This window comes from Bactrocera dorsalis, chromosome 4 (assembly GCF_023373825.1).
Source record: "Bactrocera dorsalis isolate Fly_Bdor chromosome 4, ASM2337382v1, whole genome shotgun sequence".
NCBI lineage: Eukaryota > Metazoa > Arthropoda > Insecta > Diptera > Tephritidae > Bactrocera > Bactrocera dorsalis.
Genome location: NC_064306.1, coordinates 49,243,978 through 49,267,151, shown reverse-complemented (window position 1 = coordinate 49,267,151; position 23,174 = coordinate 49,243,978). Strand labels below are relative to the sequence as shown.

The 23,174-nt window shown below is 36.0% G+C and overlaps 3 protein-coding genes across 7 annotated transcripts; 1 reads left to right on the top strand and 2 right to left on the bottom strand.

Annotated features, from left to right (window-relative positions):
• Positions 1–951, bottom strand: LOC105223200 (transcription factor MafK). 5 transcript variants are annotated; one of them, XM_011200847.4, is made up of 3 exons: positions 793–951; positions 601–722; positions 1–502 (listed from the first exon to the last, which is right to left on the bottom strand). In XM_011200847.4, exons 2-3 carry the CDS (start codon positions 655–657, stop codon positions 137–139), a joined length of 423 nt encoding a protein of 140 aa, XP_011199149.1. In that variant the 5' UTR covers positions 658–722; positions 793–951; the 3' UTR covers positions 1–136. The 5 variants fall into 5 exon arrangements, with proteins under 5 accessions (XP_011199149.1, XP_011199150.1, XP_029404929.1 ...); XM_011200848.4 differs by having other exon boundaries at positions 619–722; XM_029549069.2 differs by having other exon boundaries at positions 619–645; positions 793–902.
• A 17,737-nt stretch (positions 952–18,688) lies between these two features.
• On the top strand, positions 18,689–21,920 carry LOC105223204 (odorant receptor 67c). The gene is made up of 4 exons (XM_049454795.1): positions 18,689–19,479; positions 19,579–19,777; positions 20,226–20,381; positions 21,855–21,920. The coding sequence occupies exons 1-4, from the start codon at positions 18,689–18,691 to the stop codon at positions 21,918–21,920; spliced, it is 1,212 nt and encodes a 403-aa protein (XP_049310752.1).
• A 77-nt stretch (positions 21,921–21,997) lies between these two features.
• LOC105223201 (uncharacterized) lies at positions 21,998–22,931 on the bottom strand. Its single transcript, XM_011200849.4, has 3 exons — positions 22,893–22,931; positions 22,308–22,819; positions 21,998–22,244 (listed from the first exon to the last, which is right to left on the bottom strand). Exons 1-3 carry the CDS (start codon positions 22,929–22,931, stop codon positions 21,998–22,000), a joined length of 798 nt encoding a protein of 265 aa, XP_011199151.3.
• Positions 22,932–23,174: the final 243 nt, after the last annotated feature.

The following is a 23,174-nucleotide window of genomic DNA, read 5'->3' as shown; positions in this document are numbered from 1 at the left end:
TTTTAGTAAATAATATTTATTAAATACCTAAATACAGTATTTAACAGTAAAAAAAGAAAAACACCATCATTGATGCCGTATACATTAAGCTACTTATGAAATATAATTAAGAATATATTAGAGTGTACTGCACTGCTCAACAGCCCTCCAACTCGGGTGGTATTGGAATGTCATTATGTGCCGCAAATTGCAGCAAGGCCTTGTATTTGTTCTTCCAGTTAGCTATTTCCTTACGACATTTTTCATTATCATCATGCATGGTTTCCAGTTCAACCCATTCATGCGATTTTTCTGTCTCCAAGACATCCTTCTGTTCAATACGCTTGATACGACAGCTAGCCGCATAACCACGATTTTTCAGCGTACGACGCCGCTGTTTCATACGCACAACTTCCTCACGATTGAGTCCGCGTGACTTTAATGTGCGATTAAGGTCCCGCACAGATATGGAGACCAGTTCATCGTCGCTTATGTCGGGTATAGGACAGGGCGAAAGTGGTGCCTTTGTATAATAAACAAAATAAAATATGTTAGTAACTCCCTCTCATTACTTGTTTTCACATAATTTGTGAGATTTTCTTGATAATTCATTGCATTTACGTAAATTTGATGTGTTACCATTGATGACTTTCGTTCACGTCTATGCTGTCCATCCATTTCGATTGCGCAGTAGTCAAATGGGTTGACGTAGAAAAATAGCAAGTTGTTTTTATTAGATTCGCCTTGAATTTAACAAATTACAGCACTTACACCACAAATAAAACTTGCACACTTCGAAATAGATATAAATACCTGAATAATAACTGCAAATGCAATTAAATTTTAGAAACTTCTCCAACAATACAAATACGAAATTTACTATTAAAGCAGGTGAAAAATATATGAGACCTTTTCACTTTTCTTGAACAACAATAGCAATAGGGTTGCTACGATAGGCGTTAAATGTGGTGAAGTAATGAAACTCACCTTTCGATATTGCCATATAGTAAGATTTGACAATTCTAAATTATACAGGATAATAATTTTTTACAAAAATAAAAAAATGATGTACCGTTATAACTATAGATGAAAATATAACTGACCAACAGTTGTTATGGAGTTTTATCATGGACGACCTACTAGTATTGCTAACAAACAATGGTATCCGGTGTCAAGGTTACGCGGATGACATTGTAAATTTGAGAACACTTTTTGTGAATTTTGAGGTTGCATCGTTCACGAGACGCAGGTTTCTGCCCGGCCTCAGGAACCTTACACTGGGGGGCAGACAGGTAGAGTTGACCTACATAGTCAAATATCTTGGTCTCACGCTGCATTCCACTCTGCGGGGGAAGCGGCATGTGGACCTGAGCTTGGTCAAGGCGAGTGAAGTACTAATGGTATGAAATCGGTTGGCCGGAAAATTCTGGGGCTCCAGATCAAGGATTGTTAAGTGGTTGTACACCATGTTCGTGCGACCGATAATCACGTACATATGTATGTGGCGGTGGCTTGGGTCTCAAACGCTTCGCATACTTCGGTAGGGCTCCAACTATCGAAGCTGCAACGACTTGCATGTATCTGCATGTAGGGTGCAATGCGTACTTGTCCGACGGCAGCAATTGAAGTCATGCTTGAGCTCACACCGCTTTATATCGTGATCGGTAAGGGAGCCAAGCACACACTTCAACAAATGGCAGCAGAAGGGTATCACAGATGTGAGGTAGTCTCGTCCCAGCGCGTAAGAGAGTTAAGTGGTACTATACCATTGGCCCTTCTCTCAAGCGACAACATTACTAAAAGTGTTAACTTCACCAAGAAGTTCAAGGCTATCCTTGGCAGCAAGGCTGAGTGGAATGATTCCACTCTCGAGCTACTGTTTATTGATAGCACGATCAAGTGGTACACTGATGACTCGAAAACGCCAGAGGGAATCTGTGCAAGAATTGCAGGACCATGCACCAGTCTCATTCTATGAGATCAAATCACTACTGGTGCAGGAGTGTAGAGAATGGCTGAATAGCCTAGCAAAACGTGACCATGCGCACCTCATCTGTGTGCCCGGTTACAAAGGTATAGCCGGGAAGAGTGCTTAAAACGCGATTCCTTCCAAAAGAAAAGGTTTAAACTTATTCACTAGGATATAAAAAGTTGGACACCGAGAATACCACCAATCATTTATGTAAGAAATATCATGGCTCATAAACGATTTTACCGATTTGACATATAATACTTTTTACATGTTGTCCATATCTTCGGTCCCCACTGATCGAATACCAGCATAACCGATCTTCAGGTTATATTCATATATACTATATATATATCGATCAGTGATTCGAACGAAGACCAATTTCATAGCTGAAGACATAAACTTCAAGGAATAGTTTTCAAAAATTTTGAGGGTTCCTCAACCCTTATTTATTTAAAACTTTAATTAAAATTAGTTTTCTATACACTATAAGCTATAGGAAGTATGTATATAGATATATGTACTATACATACTTAAAATTATATATCACAGTTAAGTTTCTAACGGTAATTATTTAAAAAATTAAAAAAAAAAACGAGTCTTAGCCAAATGCCATGCGGAAAAAGGCGCCCATAGGCATATCGAACTCTGGTTCAAAATCCAAAATCGAAGCACCGCCATAGTTTTGTTGATAAGGATTATTGGTAGGTCGTAACTCCGATTGATGCGTCTGATAATCGCAATGCAAACTGAAGAGTATGAAAAGTATGCCGGCGATTGCCGCGGGAAAGTATCCGCCGAACGTATTAGACATGACGCGTTGTTGTTGGATAATTAAACGTTTCAAATGAGCGCTGTTTGTTGTTTAGCCGGTACCGCGTACGTTGGAAGCACTAGTGCGCTCCGAAATGAGAAACATCGACTGGCGGTGTTCGTATTTATAGTTATGGCGAAGAACGCGCGAAAGTAATACTTGTGTGCTGATGAAGCTTTCGTGTTTTCAAAATGTAATGTAATGTAGATATGATACTGTGAATTTAAGCTCACTGCCATATAAGTATGTATAGGTACATACATATCTACATATACATTCATGCTCATGAAGCTTATGTTCACTCATATTTCGTATTTATGCGCAGGTGGGAATTTCGTCAGTTGGCGTATGGGAAACACCAAGACATCAAGACTTGGGAGTTTTCTTCTTTTAATTTCACGCTCTTGGATCCATTAATGGGTTTGCAATAATCTAAGAATCTTTAATTATGTACATGTGTATATAGGTTAGATCAAAAGTAGTCGGAGAAATTCGACCATAAAGCAGGGAAAGTTTGGTCCTAACCAAACACAAGTGCAATATATTCCAAGTTAATAGAGAGAGTAAAAGTGTCACTAATAACACGGACTCCTTCCTCGAAAAATTGTCTGAAAGCTATGTTTTAAGAAAAACCATATAAAATATTTTTTAAGAAATTTTCCATTTCGAAGTATTTGTATGTATATACCACATGATCAAATTTGACCCGGTAAAAGTTGGCTTAAAATTTTGTGTCTCCAATGATATAATGGGAGTCTACTTTATTACAAAATTTGTATGTACCACATGATCAAATTTGACCCGGACTGGTACATTTAAACTGCACACGCTCACGGAATAAATTAAAATTTTGTGTTTTCAATGCAATCATGGCCACGGAATCATTAAAAGTTCTGCAGAAGTATTTTGGGGATTCTACTGTATTACGAGCGTAATTATTTTAGTGGCACAAAGTATACGCTGAAGTCATCTAAAACTTTCCTCATCCGAGTTGTCCATACATGGTAATAAAGATGTCAATTAAATTACTCGAAAAGTATTTTTTTGACAGTCCGGGTCAAATTTGATCATATGGTATATTTGTTAAATAATGACTAGTATAATGTATGGATAGATTTCTATTTGTTTTCCATTGTTTGCTTTAGTTGTCAGGCATTTTTGTCAGTCCGGGTCAAATTTGATCAAATGGTATATATTCGATATAAATAGCAGATAGCAGATTGTATAGATAGCCTTCGATTATATTTGGAGCGAGTTTTCACAAAAATACAATTTGTGTTTTATTATGTCAAGCCAAGCCTACTTTTCAGAAATTTGTAAACTGATGAAACATGCCCTTCATCGTCGTAAGCCACCTTAATAATTTTAATTTTTGTTGTTGCGTAATTAATGAGTGATTTATATAACTCTATATAACGGTCATTGTATTAACAATAATTTGTGGGTGTGGTAATGGTCCGACTCTGCGCGTATGCAAAAACAACTTTCTCAGGTTGCAAAGAAACCCGTGCAACAGTATGGACAGACAGACTGCCTAAATCAATTAGTCTATTTTACATGAGCATTTTTATAGAATACATATGTACATCTCCCGTGCTATAAGGTGTTACAAAGAACCGCTAGGCGATTAAGATCAGTTTACATACATACATACATATGTACAAACGTAAGTACATATTTATATCAAGCAATCGCTCGTACTGGACCAATATGTGTAGACAGATTAAGAGCAAAGCAAAAAATTGTTGGTATACTTCATGTATGCATGTACAGGAATACTCGTGTAAACAGACCTACATACATATGTACGTACATACAAGTTTGTAAATTTGTTATTGTGTTTAATTAGCACTGGAACACTGGTCTGGCGAAACTTATGACGTATGTATGTATGCATTTGTTTATGCATTTTTAAACAATTTCATTGCAAATTAGCAGCATCACTTGCAAGTTCATTCATGCTCACTATCGCCACAACTGAAATAATAATGAATGAAAATGAACTAACGATTGTTTACTAGGAATTCTTAATATTGAAATGCTAAAGCCACGTTTATAAACAGCTTTGTCATGTTATCAATATACGAGAGTATATTCGTTATAACTGTTTTGTTTAAACAAAGTATACTTAAATAAATAAAAATAATTATTTATTGAATCAAGGACATATTGGAAATAATCAGCAGAGCGTATGAGTGACTTTTGCCCAAAAAGTTTAGGGCTGAATGAAAAATTGCTTTGTAATTTGTTAGTCTTTTATTCAACATTTATCACTACACTTTGTAGAGAATACAGATTTTTCATTCAAGTGGTTGAGATGAACATTTATACGGATGCCTTGATGGAGAACCTAATCGGTGCGGGGATATGCTTTCCTGAGTTAAGCTTAAGACAGCCTTTTAAGCTGCTGGACCACTGCAGTATACAATATTTCAAGCAGAGGGCTTTGCTATTGGGACAGCCTCGAAGCTAGTCTCTCCAGGGTTAACATCTACGTGGACAGCCAAACAGCAATCAAAGCTTTAACTTCGTCGATTGCCAAGCGTGGAGTGTGGTTGTCACCGATAAAATGTGATCAATATTAGAAAACCAACGCTTTGTCTATACGACGAGGCTGATAGATCAAAAAGACTGCAAACAAGTCAAGAGCAAGGTACAGAGCAACAATGGATTTCTTGTCCCACATTGACAAGGCATGAGACGATATGAAACACTGAGAGAGGCATCGATAACACAGATCTATTGCATTTCACGTACAGTGCAGGCATCATAAAGGATGACTACTTTTCGTGGACTTCGAAATGGAACTTCATCTGTATCGCAAGGAACCAAAACTGTTCTAACTAACTTATACAGTAACCTATACAGCAATAAACTTACTATTAATTAACCTATAAAATAACCTATACAGTCATCAAAATTACTATTAACTAACCTATAAAGTAACCTATACAATAATAAAAATTACTATTCAATAACCTATACAGTCATAAAAATTACCAATAATTCCCAAAAATTTTAATGTTTTAGGTTGCTCCATTAGGTGTGTCTCTTAATGCCGAGAACCAGTGATAATTGTTAACATTTTGTAAGCCGACCGTACTTCGGTTCTAAAAATCTACGTTGTTGCCTTCCCAAATAACAAGTGCACTCTACTCGGCAGATTTCACGTTTGATAAATAAGAAATGGGTTTTCCCAAAACAGTATTTCGCTTTGTCTCACTTCAAAGTTATAATAAGCACAAACTTTTACACAATTATTTATTGCAAAATATTTTATATGGAGTTAAGTATGGTGCGCCGTCACCAACCCTACCGCCCAGCAATTAAATATGCAATTCAATGGTAATGGCTTTTATATCTGCTGATTCATAATAAAACAAACTTGTTTTAAGCAAGCTTTCAAATTCTCGCGAAACACAGCATTAGATATTGAATAATTGTTTGTCGGAAAAGCGCGGGTTTTAGCCAAACGATTTCTTAGAATTTGCTTAACATAAAATTGCGAAAATATATGTACTTAGATACAGATCTATCTGTGGGAGGTAAGTAGTAGGGAAATGTATATAAATATGTTAACATTTTTATTACAACTATTTCAATTGAAAGAATGTTATTCCTTGTCTTATATGAAGAATTTTTATAGAGAGTCTGATTCTGGATAATATTTTAGATAACTGTGGCACTTAATACGACTTTAAGACGAAAAATCGAAATGAGAGAAAGAGAGTTCGCAATCTCTTCCTATTAACAAGACCTTGTTTGGACATATTAACCTTATCTAATACTTCTATTCTTGGTTTTTTCGAATTCCCTTCCAAGAGTAAGCAGGTGATGTGATATACATATGTATGTATGTATTCAAAAATACATACAGCAGGTGAAAGTTATTTTGCAATACTAAAAGTGCATTCAAAGCAGAAAAATGCCAATTCGGACTACATAATTCCTCCATCAACACATGTCTGATTTCTTATCGTGAATAAAGGAGGGTATTAAATGGGTTTGTTAAAGAACGAGCTCACACATAACACGCAACTTCGTAGTTGTAGACAATTTGGTAAGTGAGAAGGAAATACGGTTCTCTATTCACATATTATTAGTCCTTCAAAAAATCTATGCCACCTCATATTTATCAAAAGAATGTAGCCAATAACTAGGTCGTTAAAGCGAGTTTTATCGTGTACTCTGGTCTCAATAGTCGGTTCTGTAAATGAAATCGAATATTCATAGGTGCTGAGTTGCCTGCTATTAGCAGAGGCCGGAATTATCGCTAGCTTGGAGTGATGGTGGGGAGAGGAAACGACGAGAATATCCGAAGGGACTGTGCCGCTAGTGCTCGGGCCACACGCTTTGAATTCTTGTTCGTGCCAGTTCGCTGATACCCCATACGGCATTGCTTTTCATTCTGAAATTTGTTCAGTTGGGCCTGGTTTCAAATGAATATCCACAATATGTTCAAAAATTTGAATTCCGTTATCTTTTTTATAGCCTGAAAAGGTTATATTAATTTTACCACGTTTTTTCTTATACGGATGTATATAAATATGTGTACGAGTATGCACAATATAATTGAAATATTTCAAGAAAGGGTAAATACTCGGGCTACTGGATTTTGTACGAGTATTGCTCGTGTGAACGCAATAAACAACATGAGAGAGGGAATTTTCCAATAATGAGCGGCAAAAGAGTCCTTGTTTAATCTTAGTCTTAGGTGTTAGAATCAAGAACAAGAGGAAGAGTTTCATTTGTCTATTAAAAGATGATTCAAGTAAGTATTTTTTTCCAATAGTCTTTTTTGACAGATCACGCGTGAGTAGAGCATACTATTCGCAACACCATCACCCATCTTTAGACACAGCATTCATTTTTGAATAATATTTAACCGAATAGACCACGTACAGCATGCAGTGAAGAAAATATAGTAGCCATAGCTAAGAGTGTACATGAAGACGGGCCGTTCGCAGCTAATCGGACTGACTGCAGAACGACTTGCCGCATTTTACGATCTTGAGATCTCAAATTAAAAACGTACAAAACACAGCTTGTCCAAAATTTGAAGCCGCTCGACCTTTCCAAGTGTCATCCCTTCGCTCTAAGGGCTCTTGAAAAGTTCCAAGAAGATCTGATGTTTTCAAGTCAAATTTTGTTCAGCGATGAGGTCCATATCTGGCTGAATGGGTATGTAAACAAGCAAAATTACCACAATTGGGACGAAGAGTTACCTGAAGAGATTCAAGACCTGCCATTTCATCCAGAAAAACGGTTTGGTGTGGTTTGTGAGCCGGTGGAATCATCTGTCCATATTTCTTCAAAAATGTTGCCAGCCATGGCGACCCTTATCGCGCCATGATGACGAACTATTTGATGCCTGAAATTGCAGCTCGTGATGTTGGCGACGTTTGGTTTCAACAAGATGTCGCCACTTTCCACACATCGCATCAATCAATGGATTTATTAGAAAAAACTTTGGTGAGCAGATAATTTCAAGTTTTGGATCGGTCGATTGGCTACCAAGATTAGAAATGTTCGAACGAGTTATCGCAAATTGGACTGAATGCATGAACCATCTGTGACGTAGCCACGGCAGAAAGAGATAATCTTCAAAAAATAAATGTTAAAGAATGTTTTTCGAATGATAATAAACATTTTCAATTAAATTGGAACTTTCTTTAAAAAAAGTAGGGAACCTTGAAATGGATCACCCTTTACATTGTAAGATTATTTATAGTTTTTATCACAGCAAGCAGGCCCTCGGTGCTGGGTAGAATTCTCTCTGCAGTTGTTTTTACTTAGCGACCAGGAAAAGTCTTTTCTTTCTACAATTAGTTTTTCCATCCTTAACTTGACTTGTTAAGTATTAATTAATTCCAGGTTTAGCTTTTTACACCCCTATATCTCACCTTAACTTAACCTAATTTCAGAAATCGCTGTGTTCTTTGAATTTCGAGTACTGTCGGTCGATTTAAACCAACGAAAATTTTACTTTTTCTTTACTCCGCGCAATCGTAGCATTCAAAGGGGGTTAATCTCCGTTTGTACTGACAAAGTTTTGATTTTATTTTTTTTTGGCAAAAAAGCCAAACGATCGATTGCTAATTGCCGCCTGATTACTAAGCTAATTTCTAGGTACACATTTAGAAGGCGCGAGCTTTCTCTTTTCTTATCACAAAATTGTTATCTTGAATACACAAAGAACAGTTAAACTGATGTACATATGTTGGTTGTGGTTAGTATGGCGTCAAATGAGTAATTGTGGTAATGATAGTAGTTGCCGTTATCACTAAAACTTAATTATAACAAATGGTGAAATACACTCAACTTTTGTTTGTTACAAATATTTTTTTTTTTTTATTTTTATTTTACTTAAAAATTACATCTGTATAAATAACTTAATCCACTTAACTCTAATATCACAGTGCATAATTCGCTTTCAATATTTTTGTTATTGTTATTGTTTACTTTATGAACACAAATTCACATTATCACCGGCTGTCGCAGATATTTCAGCTGCATCATGGTGAAAATGACTTCGTATAGACCCATTAAATTCCAATCGAAGTTGAATAATGATTCGGGTTGTACCGTTAGGCTGGACAATCTGACAATATCCGATTCGAGTTCGAGTGATTTCAGCGCCTCGCAGACGCTGTCACAATCTCGGTAGTCTTTCTGCGTCGTCGGCAGCGCGGATAGATCTGTGTGATTGTGCGCCACAATTTGTATATCGAGAACTCGTGGATAAACCGCTGCGGTGGGGGTTACTAGCAAGCCTCCGAGGAGTATGAGTGCAATGCTGAGCATTTGATATTGAGATTCCATTGTTGTTTGGTAAAAATTACGTTTCGCTTTTGACTTTAACGAGCTTCCTGCTACCGGCGCTAGTGTTTCACAACTAAATGATTGAAATAGCGGCAACGTTGGTTTTATTGGCAGTGCTACCTTCCTTCCCACATTTATGTACATATGTATGTGTGTTATTTCCATGAAAAAGCTGCTTTCACGCTCTTTCTTGTTTGGGCTTGCAAACGCGAAATGCTCACTTGTTGCTTTTAATTATTTTTGTTTACACCGGTCGGCATGTCAAAGTTTTGCGCGCTGTTATGAAATTGAAACAAGCGTTATGTATTTATAAGTATAGGTGTGTGGGTGTAATCATACGTATGTAAGTATGCATGTCGAACCGCTATATGTGTGTAAGTGTGTGAGAAAAGCTCAAAGTTCAACGGATGAAAGCACATTTCTGTCATGAGCTTTCGTGGTCTTCAATTTAATTAGACAGGGTGACTACTTTCAAATTTTTTGCAAGCTTTCTGTTCTAATTTGAAATATTTTTTAACAGAAAGATAGATTTACTTCTCGACCAAGACTCTTGTGCTTAGATAAAGCTTTGTTGAATGATAAGCCGTCAAACCCATGTCTCTTCTCCAGTTATGTTGCGTGTGATGGCTGTAGAGTCCTCAGGTCCATTGTTAAGCATATCTTTTGCGGCTAGGGTTGGCATGACTAGGCTTTATAGGGATCAGTGTGAAAATAGAACGATAGGCGTGGCCCGCCCACTTTTTGGTGAAATCCCATATCTCGGGACCCGACTTACCGATTCGGACACAATTTGGTATGCGGTATTTTTTTCATATTTCTATGTCACTTTGTAAAAATTAGCGAACAATAACCACGCCTACTTCCTATATAGCACAATTTTAAATTCCACTTGATTCGTCCAGTTTGCAGTACACAAATCAAGAAGCAATTCAAATAACGGGATTAAACTTTGCAAAAATAAAAAATAGTAATTGTTCAAATCCAATAAAAATGTTCAAGCCACCAGGTACCGAATACTTAGACTCAAGCACCTATAGTTGAATTTTGATCGAAAATGTCAGTCAATGTGTGACATAGTATATAATTCGAATTTAAGGGATAGCTCTTCTCTTATAATGGTATGTCTGTATGTCAAAAATGGGTTGAATCGGACCAACACTTACCCCCATATACTTAATGTAAAGATTTTCGAACTTCCAGGTGACTTTGTACCGTATATTTTATATCGGTCAATATGTGAGTTATCCCAAAGAAAATACGAGAGCGTGTCTTCGTGCCAAAATGGGAAAAAAAAACGAAAACTTGACTTATCCCCGATATAACTAATATAAGGATTTTCGAACACTCGATTGACTTTACTCTATTTAATTAGTTTTTTAGTATGTGACGTGTTAATAGTAAGTGGTATTGGGAAAAATAGATAAAATCAGGTCGATTCTACCCCAACTGTTATAACAAACCTTATATGTCTGTCAGTAAAGGAGTTATATATAGTACATGTGTATATAAAATTGCTTGGATTTCGATCCTCAGGTTTTACACCATAAAGGATTTCCCTGGATTTGATTATTGTAAGTTGCGAGAGTATAATATGTTGCACCCGAACTTAGCACTTCCTTACTTATTTATAAATATCTTTATATATTAATTTATTTTTCACACAAAGGGAATTTCTTCAATGTGCCCCTAGAACACAAGTACCAAGTACCATACCATGAATCATACCATAAATCGTTCTATTCTATTCCATTCATGCTATAAATTGTCTCTTAAATATGTATTGCCAATGCATTTACATAGAATATTTCATTTCATTGGGAAGCAAAACACACACATTCAAATTTCGTCGCTTACTAATAACTAGTGGAATAACCTCTAAATGGCGAAGTACACTTGAAGGCGGTACTCAGCTATGTACAATATCATAAATGTTCAAAGTGCCAATTTAATTTGCAAAGAGTATGGAATACTTTTTGGGTTCATAAAAGTTTATAGAACATATGTATTAGTTTCGAAACAGCTTTGTTTTTTTTCACGCAACCAATGAGTGTTTTTCGTCCGTAAATCTAAAGGACATTGATCTTTTTAATATAGTGAGGTTACGTATACGTCCTGTGATAAATGACAGCTTTCAAAGAGCTAACAGGCATGTAGAGAAGTTAAGGGGAAGGGTTACCATGTACTAAGAAAGTAAGTGCAAGTTTAAAGAAAATATTAAGAAAGATGTAAATTCAGATATTCCGCTCATATGCTTCCAGCATTTCGTTTTTGACAGCCATTAAATTTAATTTTGAAAAAATTTGGACTACTGAGAGAATATGTAGATTAATTATATTCTAAGAACATTTTAGTACAAAAGAAGCATACTGGTATTTTCGTAGATTAATTTATAAAAATTTTTCCACTTTTTTTCATTACAATACAAGTATGAGGTCATGAACTTGAAGCATTTTAGAACTTTGATTGCTATTCAAATAAATTGCTTTTGAACTTGTCTGCGCATCGTCTGCATCCTTTTTCTATAATTATGATATTTCTCACAAATAATTAATACAAAAACAAACATTTCTCTGTATGTAAGTATGTCACTGACATTAATCCCAAACTGATTTTGTTTTTGCCATAAATTTTATTTAATCCTATGCGCTTCATGCACGTAGGCAAACAAATCTCAAGGCATCTGCTACCTTTCTAAGGACAAATGAAGGCAAGGAACGCATTTTTCTTTGATTTTGTAGCGCAGGCTTTTCGAAAACTGAACATTAAATGTAAAGTATATACAAAATACATTTAACACATAAACATACATACATACAAACACACAAATGATAAATGCTGTTGCGACCGTAAAAGGTGTCATAAAGTCAGTGACAGCGAATGTCTTCAAATGCCAAATGATGACAAAATTGACAGCTGTTATTTTCATTATTTTTTTCCTTTTTAAGATTCTACGCAACAAATTTTACCTAGTGTGTCAATGTCAAGGTGTTGGCTGTCGAATGAACGTAAATATTTTGATATATTTTATATGTGCATATGTACATATTTATTTTTAAAAATTATGTGTTTGTGGTTTTAAGACTTTTTTCGTACAGCATTAGCCTTAATATAAATTGACTGCTTACAACAAATAAGCCGATGCGAGGGTAGTTTGAAACGTCAGTGAGATTTCGAATGGAATATATTTTTATGCCAAAAAGTAGAGACTGCCCTCCTTCTAAATCTTTAGTCCAGTCTTTCATTGTTATAAAATTCCATAACTTTACTGATACTTTAGGGGTTACATGGTTTTCAAAAAATCGATTTTTTTATTGGGCAATAATTTTGGAGATACAGCTTTGAGAAATTGTGTCCCCGAGGCTAGCTAGGCTAAGTCCGCTGTCTTTAAACGCGTTTTTCTCGAAACTGTTCTTGAAGTCGGTTGGCAAGATTTCTCGAGAGCTACTGAATCGATCTTTATGAAATTTTATATAGGTTTTTCTGATATAATTCTTAAAAACTTGGATGAAGGATTTTTTTCGATCACAACTATTTGGAAAAAAATTTTCTGAAATTTTCACTAAAATTTCAATTTTTTTGTAAAAATGTTTGCCAAAAATCCAATTTTCAGTATTTTTTCCCTTCATCCATGTTCCTAGTTAAGGTTTTAACTAAAATACACTTTGGATGAGCTTTTAAGGAGTTATCCTGCCAATATTGTACGGGAAATCACCAACGCTGCAATGGACGAGTTTAAAATATTTTTTTTTCAAAATTTTCAGAATTTATTTTTTAGTAGCTTATGATTTTAACAATATAAAATTTTAACAAAATATTTAATTTTTTAAAAAAATGCTTTTTTTTACCAGAGGAAACCCATGTAACCCCTTCAAGAGATGAGATCCTCTTCTAATCTTTGAAAGTTGTCACATGATTGGGTTTGTGTATTGCTAAGCTTTTAGTGGAAGTCAAGTTTTCCATATAAATATGTAGACTTTGCCCACTTAGACCTAAGAAAACGACCGAAACATATATTTAAATAGGGTTGCCAATATGCTGAAAATTTTTGTATTAAATTATAAATGTCTAAGAGAGATCTTTTTAGACGAAAAAAAAATATTTTTAGAAAAAGTTAGCTGCTGTTTATTTTTCTAGTAATTTCAATTGATAAAGTAAATAAAATATTACTATGTGGGTTTTGAAAGAGGTTGCCAACTATTTTAAATTTTAAGAAATTAAAATATTAGTAACTTGACGCGCTATAAGATGATCATAAAATGAGAGCTTCCAATAAAAAAAAAAAATTGAAAAGAGTTGCCACCTGTTAAAATATTAAAAAAAAAGTTAAAATCATGGAATTACTTAATACGGGTATTAAATTGAAAATGTTTAAGAAAACTTACAGCAGAAAATATTTTTTTAAAAGGGTTGCTACAGACCCAAAAAAGTTTTGCTTTGTAAATACCACAAGAAAATAAGAAAATAATTTTATTGCTTCGTAAAAGTCACTGACTTTTTAAGCACTACCCTTATTTTAATATTATCGTTAGAGACATTTGCTGCGGTTAGCGCCAAAATTGATTTGAACTCTAGACAATGGGTCATGGTAATCATATGTATTTACATATATGAGTATAAATATTTTCATTATATAAGTCTGTATATCTTAAAACTTATGTATGTCAAGGCAGAAAAGAAAATTCCAAATCACAAAAGAGATAAGAAATATAAAGCAACAAAACACATGAAAGTACATTACATATTTCCCTTAAGTTTGTTATTTCTATATACGAAAAGTAGGCAGCGCTGACTGATGTTGGCAATAGGACGCCCTGGAAGTCAATGAAATGTAAAACTTTGCAGACTGCGTCTTTGCTTACCTTCCCACGAAATGTTCGTGAATGCAAATTTAATTTATTGAATTTCAGCCAAGCCGAATTTGCAGAGTTGATGTGTCTGACAAACAGTTATGGATAATAAATATGCTGCTGCGTAATAAGTTGTAATAATAATAACGACAACAACAACAATATGTGTATAGAGTAAAATGAATAAATGCTGGTTTTTGTATGCGTTGAAACGTGATGTGTTATATAAGCAGAGTTAGACGCCTGAAATTCGTCACATATTTAGGTGTCATCCACCTGGTTAACTGTGGTGGGCGGTTGCATAATGCTTAAAATATAGCAATTTTTTGTATATTATGCAAATTACGTATATACATATGTATATGTATGTATATATGCATATTAAAAATTTTAGAAAATGATTATTAAATATATTTTTTACATCATTGAATTAAATTTATATTAATGAAAGATAAAAAAAAAGTGAAATGCAATAATTTAATTGGAAAGTTGGGAATCAAAATATTTGAAAATGCAAGACACCATTATTTTATTAAGAAATTAATGTGCTCTTGTCAACAGAGCAACCTAATATATTATCTCCAAATTTTAAATCAAAATGTTTAATTTTTATTATTTTGTAAGAATAACCGAAAAAAAATGTTTTATGGAGCTCCAAGATGTTTCAATATTCACCCTTTGGGGGATTAATAGTTATTTTGCTAACCCTTGGATGCCGGATGCGGCCAGTTCGCGAAACACTCAAAAAAGAGGTAAAAAATCACATTTTTCAATGGAACCGGACATTGTCACATTATTCTTGTTTAATAATTGTTTTTTGGTTTCAGATTACTTACGAAAATTTTTTCATTTGCTTATTTTTGAAATTTTTATGTATTTTTTTTCTAAAAAAATCAGTCCACCCTAATGTGCACAAAATATCAATAAGTCGGTTAGTTGCTTCATCAATCAATCAACGGGGGTAATATTGCGTTAGAACAACCGCACATAATGGTATGTATGTATTGTGTATGTCTGTGTGTGTGTTAATATTAAAATATGTCAATCAGAAAATGCGAAAAGCGTTTCGCCCGTCTTGTCGCTAGTTAAATATTAAATTTAATTTCGCTAAGCAGCATATTCAAACAAAGAAAAAACGAGGAATACTCGTGCAATCAGCGACTGCTTGTAATGCGTCGGAGTACACACAACGCCGCACACTTCCAATATCACCTTTTATTTTCAGTTGACATTCACGGCATCGTGTGCATTCGCGCCAGCTGTTTAAATCAATTACATCGTGCGGGGGTGTGAGGGGATTTATTTAAATTCATAACGCGATGTTGTTTTGACGCTTCGCTGAATTATTATAAGTAACGGAATGTTTAACGCTTGTAAAAGTTGTACATACATACAGCTGTATAAAAAAGTGTATAAATACTTACGTATACTCTAACAAAAGGGTCCATTTTTACAGTTACTTATGTATACAATATTTTTTTCTTGCAATATTGAAACTCCAATTATCGATATAAGTTATAACAACAATATTTAGTCCGATCAGTCGGCGAACGCTGGAGTCGAGGGTGGTTTGAGAGAGCAATATTTCAGTTAACTCTCATTTTGGATTTATAGCGTTTATATTGTATATTGTCTACTGCGACTGAAGTAAGGCTTAAAAAGAGTGGTACCCGAAGAACCTGATTTTAGGATTCATAACCAATAATAGGTGGGTTAAAAAGTCCCCGGCCTGGCACATAGAAGGCACTACTAGAATTAAATCTTTATTATTTTTAGTTACCCCTAACATTCCAGGAAAACGAAAAGATGCGGCAACTAACCGAGGGTTTTGAGACTGGATCATACTACTGCAGAACCCTCTGATGGCGAAATGAGCATCGAAGGCGGTGAACGCATTGGACGCCCAATAGAGGTTGCCACCGACGAAAACAATAAAAAAAGTCCTGAAGCTGAATGAAATTGCAGGTACTCTAAAGACATCAACTGAACGTGTACATCTTATTATTCACATATATTTGGGTAGGAGAAAGCTCAATTCAAAGTGGTGTCACGCGAGCTCACTTTTGATCAAAAGCAACGACGAGTTGATGATTCGGAGCAGTGTTGGGAGATGTTCAAACGAAAAACGGAGTTATCGAGTCGATATGTTACAATGAATGTAACATAGCTCTATCATTTCACACCGGAGCCCAATCGACAGTCATCTGAGTGGACTGCACAAGATAAATCGACTCGTGAAAAACGCAACAGTCGGCTGGCAAGGTTATGGCGTCTGTATTTTGGGATGCGCATGGAATAATTTTTATTGACTATCATCAATAGTACTATCAACAGTGCTATATAATATCATCAATAGTACTATCAACAGCGGCTATTATATAGCTCTGTTGGACCCTTTGAAGAACAAAATCGCCGAAAAACAGCAGCATTTAAAGAAAAAGATAGTGTTGATTCACCAGGACAATGTACAGTGTCACAAGTCAGTGAAAAAGATGACAAAAATCCAAGAATTGGGCTTCGACTTACTTCTGCGTACACCGTATTCGCCAAATCTGGTCCCCCGCTACCATTTTCTGTAGGCAGATCTCGAAAAAATGATCGCGGGAAGAAATTTTCGTCGAATGAAGAAATGATCGCCGAAACTTAGCTCTATTTTGAAGCAAAGGAAAAATCATACTACAAAATAGATATCGAAAAGTTTAAGGGTCGCTATAATCACTGTATTGAATAAAAAAAAACGAATTTTGTAAAAAAAAGGTTTTTTACTATGGTTGGCCGAGATCTTTCTAATAATAACATTGACCTGTTATTAATATTTCTATCGATACATTATATATCTTTTACATTGCAAAGCAGAATTAATGAAGTTTACATTAAGGAAGTACTGACTATTCCCAAAGCTTACCCAAGGGAAATATTAAAAGCAAAGAAGAGAGTACACATTAGCTGTAATAACTATATAAGTATGTATGAGTAAATTCGACCACATAATCACAGTAGTGCGAGAATCATCTAATTTTTCTAGACTGAAACGTGCTAGATACAGGAATAAGACTTATTTATAGAATATTTCATCAATTGCAAACTGTAAACTGGTACAATACTGGTGTTTACACCTTAGCTTAAAATTTGGCGAACACTTCTCCACTTATTGATATAGACATCCAACTTAGAAATATATTTAAGCACAGCTGATGAACATAGCAAAGAGTTTTCGGGTAAAAAATAGCCTCAGTGGTAGAAATTTGCTTTCTTTGAAGGGTCACCAATCCAAACTCGTCCATAATTTTTGACTTTTTTACGTCCAACGACTGAACCAACGACCACAAGGTCGGTAGTAACTCACTGACCTACATAGATAACCACATAATAGATGCTATAAGTACCTACATTAAAGTGAACTTTTATTATTAACATTCGTAAACTTGTGTAAGTAATAATTAGGCCTTTGGTTTCCTGTTAACTTTCTCACCAAAATAATTATATGTCCTGAAACGAAGAGTATTTAATAATTGCGCAATAAATACATTCTTCTGTGTTGATAATTGTGTAATTTTTACACTTTTCAACTTGGAAAGAAATAAAGAAAGTTTAAAGTTAAAAACTCATAAATTTTTTTGACAGTTAAGAGCCGCTACAGAAAGTCAATAAGAGTAGGTGGACTGTGAGACAAGCTAATTGAAAAAATATATGTAGATATATACATACAATATATGAGAAACTACTTCAGCAATTGAAAATATTCGGCATAATTTACAGAAACCCGAAGTATCTTCTTGTGAACTTCAACTCCACTAGATGGTGCTGATGTTTGATTAGGAAGAAAAAACGAGTTTTTAATACAATTTCGAAATAAAGAGTATAGGGTAAAGAAAGATCCTTCACTAGTGATGCCGACAGCCGAATTATTACAGTAATCTGGTTAGTATTACGATCTGGAGAAGGAAATTTATAAAGACGCTAGGTCGGTGTCGTATTTATATCAAAACCAAAATTTAGTAAAAATTTATGGAAACAACGAAAAAGAAGCACAAAAGTAAGGACTTTCTGATTGTAAGGTCAAAGCTTAAACATTTTGTAGCTCATGTAGTGATTCGTAAATGTCGAAATTTAAGAAGCCGAACTCCTACCCAACTAGTATAAGGAAATTTGTCGTGAAAATCTCATATAAATACTTGCGCATCACAAAAGTAAACTTTATTTCCGGTTGAAATCTCGATTCTTAAGCTTAAAGTCTGCCAACTCCGCGTAAGCATAATGCCTGAGGCACGCACTTTTAGCGAATTCATACGCATACCTATCAGATTTTACCAGACAATCGGTGAGGATCTCTATGAGCATCGCTCACCACATCGCATAAGACGACTGTTGCTCAAGTCGCTGCTCTATCTCGGTTTCCTCAATTTCAATATACTCGTTGTCGGTGAGATTATTTACTTCGTGAAAGCTTTGAACTCGTTCGCCACAGTTTTGGAGGCAACCGGTGTGGCGCCTTGTATTGGTTTCTCTTTTGTAGCGGATTTCAAGCAGATCGCCTTGACAGTGCACCGTCGAACCTTGCGTGAGCATTTGGATCAGATGGAAGACTCATTTCCGAAAACCGCTATACAGCAAGTTGAATACAAATTGCCACAACGCGAACGTGTTATGCGGCGTGTGATGGCCATTTTCGCGCTGCTCTGCTTGGCATACACATCCACGTTCAGTCTTTATCCGGCGCTTAAGGCTGCCGTGCAATACTGGCTCTTGGGTGCGCCCGTGTTTGAGCGTAATTTCGGTTTTGCCATATGGTATCCATATAATGCCACCGAGAAGACTTGGGTCTACTGGCTCACGTATATGGGTCAAGTGCATGGCGCATATTTGGCTGGTGTGGCCTTTCTCTCGGCCGATCTGGTATTGGTGGCCTCGGTGACACAGCTTTGTATGCACTTCGATTACATTTCACGTTGCCTGGAGGAATTCGCTGGCCGTTCGGAGAAGAGCAGTGCGCAAGAGGATTTACAATATTTGCAAGCTTTAGTGGTGAAACATGCCAAGTGTTTGGAGTGAGTGTCGGGTGGTGAATAATGCTAGGGAGGAGATGATGTTGCTGTTGGCATGTCAATATGCTAAGAATAAGTATTATTTGCTTTGTTTTGTTGCAGGTTGAGCGAACATGTCAACAGCATTTTCAGTTTCTCTTTACTACTGAATTTCCTAACCGCTTCGTTGACCATCTGTTTTATTGGATTTCAAGTGACTGCTTCGTCTACAGAAGATATTGTAAAATATATTATTTTTCTAACAACCATGCTGGTGCAAGTGTTTGTAATCTGTTATTATGGTGATGAACTGATGACATCTGTAAGTGAAGATATTATTTTTACACAATTTTATTAGTTTCTATGTAGCTTAAGTCAATTGTTCCACCGCCTTTCTTTTATAAGTACTTCCAAATAATACGATGAGATTTTTTGCACTCGATCGTTTAACTGCGAGTCCGCAAGGTCTTCCTATCTTGTGTGTCTTTTTCCTTCCGAGAGTTTTGGACGAGCTTCGCAAAAAATTGGAAGATCATTCGGTTCCGACTGCCCATGTTCACAGTTCCTTGTAACTCGATTTTTATCTAATCCAGAGAAAATAAAACTAAAAGCCAAACCGTACTTAATTTTCAGTGGCTTCTTCCAATATTTCCTTTCCTTATTAAAGATGTCCGGTTTGTGATTAACTTTTATATTTAATTTTTCATCGAGCTCTCCTTATATAAATGATAACTATATACATATTACATACATAATTCTTTTTTTTTCAGAGCCAACGCATTGGCGATGCGGCCTATAACCAGAATTGGTTCGATTGCGACAGACATTACAAAAAACTTTTGGCTATAATCATAATGCGCAGTCAAAAGCCCGCATCGATTCGTGCACCTACATTTCCACCAATCTCATTTCGAACTTATATGAAGGTGAGCTTAAATTTAATCAAGCATAACCAAAATGGTGCGTTATATTAGTTATTATTAGACCTCGATTCCTGATACTATCAATAACTTTACTTTATAAACTCATTATACATCCCGTCCTTCTGATTCCACGGCTGATCCTAGTAGAGGCATTTGTTTCAATAGCTCTTGTTTGACTGATCACCCGTAAATGTGTCAAGAAGACTTACGCCTCAACAACGTTTGCAAATCGTTCAACTTTATTACGAAAATTCACGTTGTTTAAAAATGTGTTTCGAGCGCTTCGCTCAACTTATCGTCAACATAATCGGCCTACTGAACATTCTGTTCGCAACACCATTACAGTGAAGAAAATATACAGGGTTTGCCCGAAAAGTAATAGGTCGGATTTTCTTCCGCCGCGACTGGATTCGGTAGCGGGTGTTCCTAGCTAATGAACGAGCGGCAGGTCAGTTGTGTCCCAGCACCTGGAGAGTCAGGGCAAACATTTTCGCGCGACGTGCTTCGGTCAGTGGTAAAAGCCGAAAATGCAGCGTTCATTAGAGCAAAGGTACGCGTTTAAATTCTGTGTGAAACTCGGTAAATCTGCGACAGAGACGTTTGATATGATCAAGCAGACTTACCCAGATGTTGCTTTAGCCAGAAAACAAAGAGACTATCTTCCGAGTGGCACAGGCCGGCGTTTTCTTGCCCAAAAGAGGGGAAAACGAGCATTGACATTAAAGGCATCGTCCACCATGATTTTTTTTCCTCCTGGACAAACCGTCAACTCCAAGTTTTACCTGGAAGTCCTCAAGAGACTCGAACGAAGTGTCAATCGCGTCCGACAAGACATCGCAGCCGATTGGAAGTAAGGTCGCCATCCCAATGCTTCCGCAGCCGCCCTAGAGCCCAGATGTGGCCCCCCAGATTTTTTTTTTGTTTTCTCGCCTGAAAAGGCCGATGAAAGGCAAGCATTTTGAGACGATAGAGGGGATCCAAGCAGCATGCAGCTCAGTTCTCAATGCTGTTCTGGAGAATGTCTTCCGTGACGATTTCAATGCTTAGATATCGCTCTGGCAGGACTGCATCGACGCAGGAGCCTATTTTGAAAGTTTTTAGACCATTGTAACGATTGGTTCAATAAATTTTTTTAAATCGACTCAGTCCTATTACTTTCCGAACAAACCCTGTACTTGAGGGACTTTCAAAGATTTTGCGACCTTTTTTTTGTGTTTATCAACAAATAAATTTTTAAATTGTACAAAACACTCTTGGCACGTTTCCTCAACTAGTGTTCACCCTAAACTACTACCAAAATAGAATGATATTTCTTCATGGGATAGGAATGAAAAATAACTCCCCAAATCAAGTTATGCCATCTCTTGGCAAACTGCATGACTATTGTTATAAACCTTATATTTAAAGCACCAATATTCATACGATATTATATTATACTAAATGATACTAAATTATTTTCTCTGTTTGTTTTCACAGGTTATCAGCATGTCTTATCAATTTTTCGCGCTTTTGCGTACTACCTACAGCGGCAAAGGAAACTAGATGTTTACCGAAGCTGTACTAAATTATAATTAAATGAATATAAAAACAGTTATAAGAAACTCACGATTATTCAAACATTATAAACTGAATTGAATTAAACAAATTGCTAATAAAAAAGTCGATATATGAAATTTGTCAGCAACAAAATTCACCTCATCCGCATCCAGAAAGATATTACGCGTACACATATTTGGAAAATTGAGGTCTTTCAGGGGATATTGCCATGGACAATGTGTCGCTGGCGGGCCATGACTAAACAACATGCCCTCGGTATGTCTATAGTAAGGATCATAGAAGCAAAAGATGCAATACTCATTGTCATATCTGTATTGAAAATAAAATTATTTAAGTGAAAAAGTAATATTTTTTGTTTCGGTGCACTTTAACCTGGCAACGCTGCAACCGATGCGCCTGATTCGTGGATAGGCTAAATGTGTAAAATTATTTTCACCGCTAAGCAGTGCTAACGTTTGATTTTGAAAGTTTATTTTCTTGGGCGCCTGCATGTGATCCTTTTCGAAGTACCAACGATTAAAAACAATTTCCAGTAGTTCGCGCGGCAAATAAAGCGATGTGAAACAGAAGCGGTTCATTGCTACAAACATTTCCTCTTGATTTGCTTGCGACATATTGAGTAAAGTTCGCACATTCATTGGCAATGACGTGTGCGCGCATTCATCATCCTCATACGGGCGACACTGCAGCGCCCAATTCTCCGCCATTGACGCCAATCGTTTGCTCCATTTGCTCAGCACCATATCAGCGACATGCATGCGGCTGGCAATACGTTCGCGTAGGCCATTGTGCGCCATAATGAGTTGACTCCGCAAATCTAAGTCTTCCAGTTCGGCGCTACGGTAAATATGGTATGACTTGTTGCTGCAGTTATGAGCTTTCACCTGACAGTCGATGGTGTTGTATTAGTAATCAAAAGGATTCTTAAAGACTCAGTGTGTAGTGGTAAACACTAACCTGGTTGCAGAGCGTATGCCGGCGGGTGCCGCATTTCATTTTACAGAAATCATTTGTAGAAGCACTTGACGCATTTTGACACAAAATTATAAAGCTTGCGAAAAAGAGTGAATAGACGACAGCCAGATACGATGAAATCATTTTGAGTCGATTTCAAGCGACGTTTGTACGAGTTTTTTATTATCTTTGTTTATCGAGAAAAGCGACTGTTTTGACTGATTATTGATTTTTATTTTCAAAACAATAAAATAATAATAATAGGGTTGCAGGCAAATCCAATGT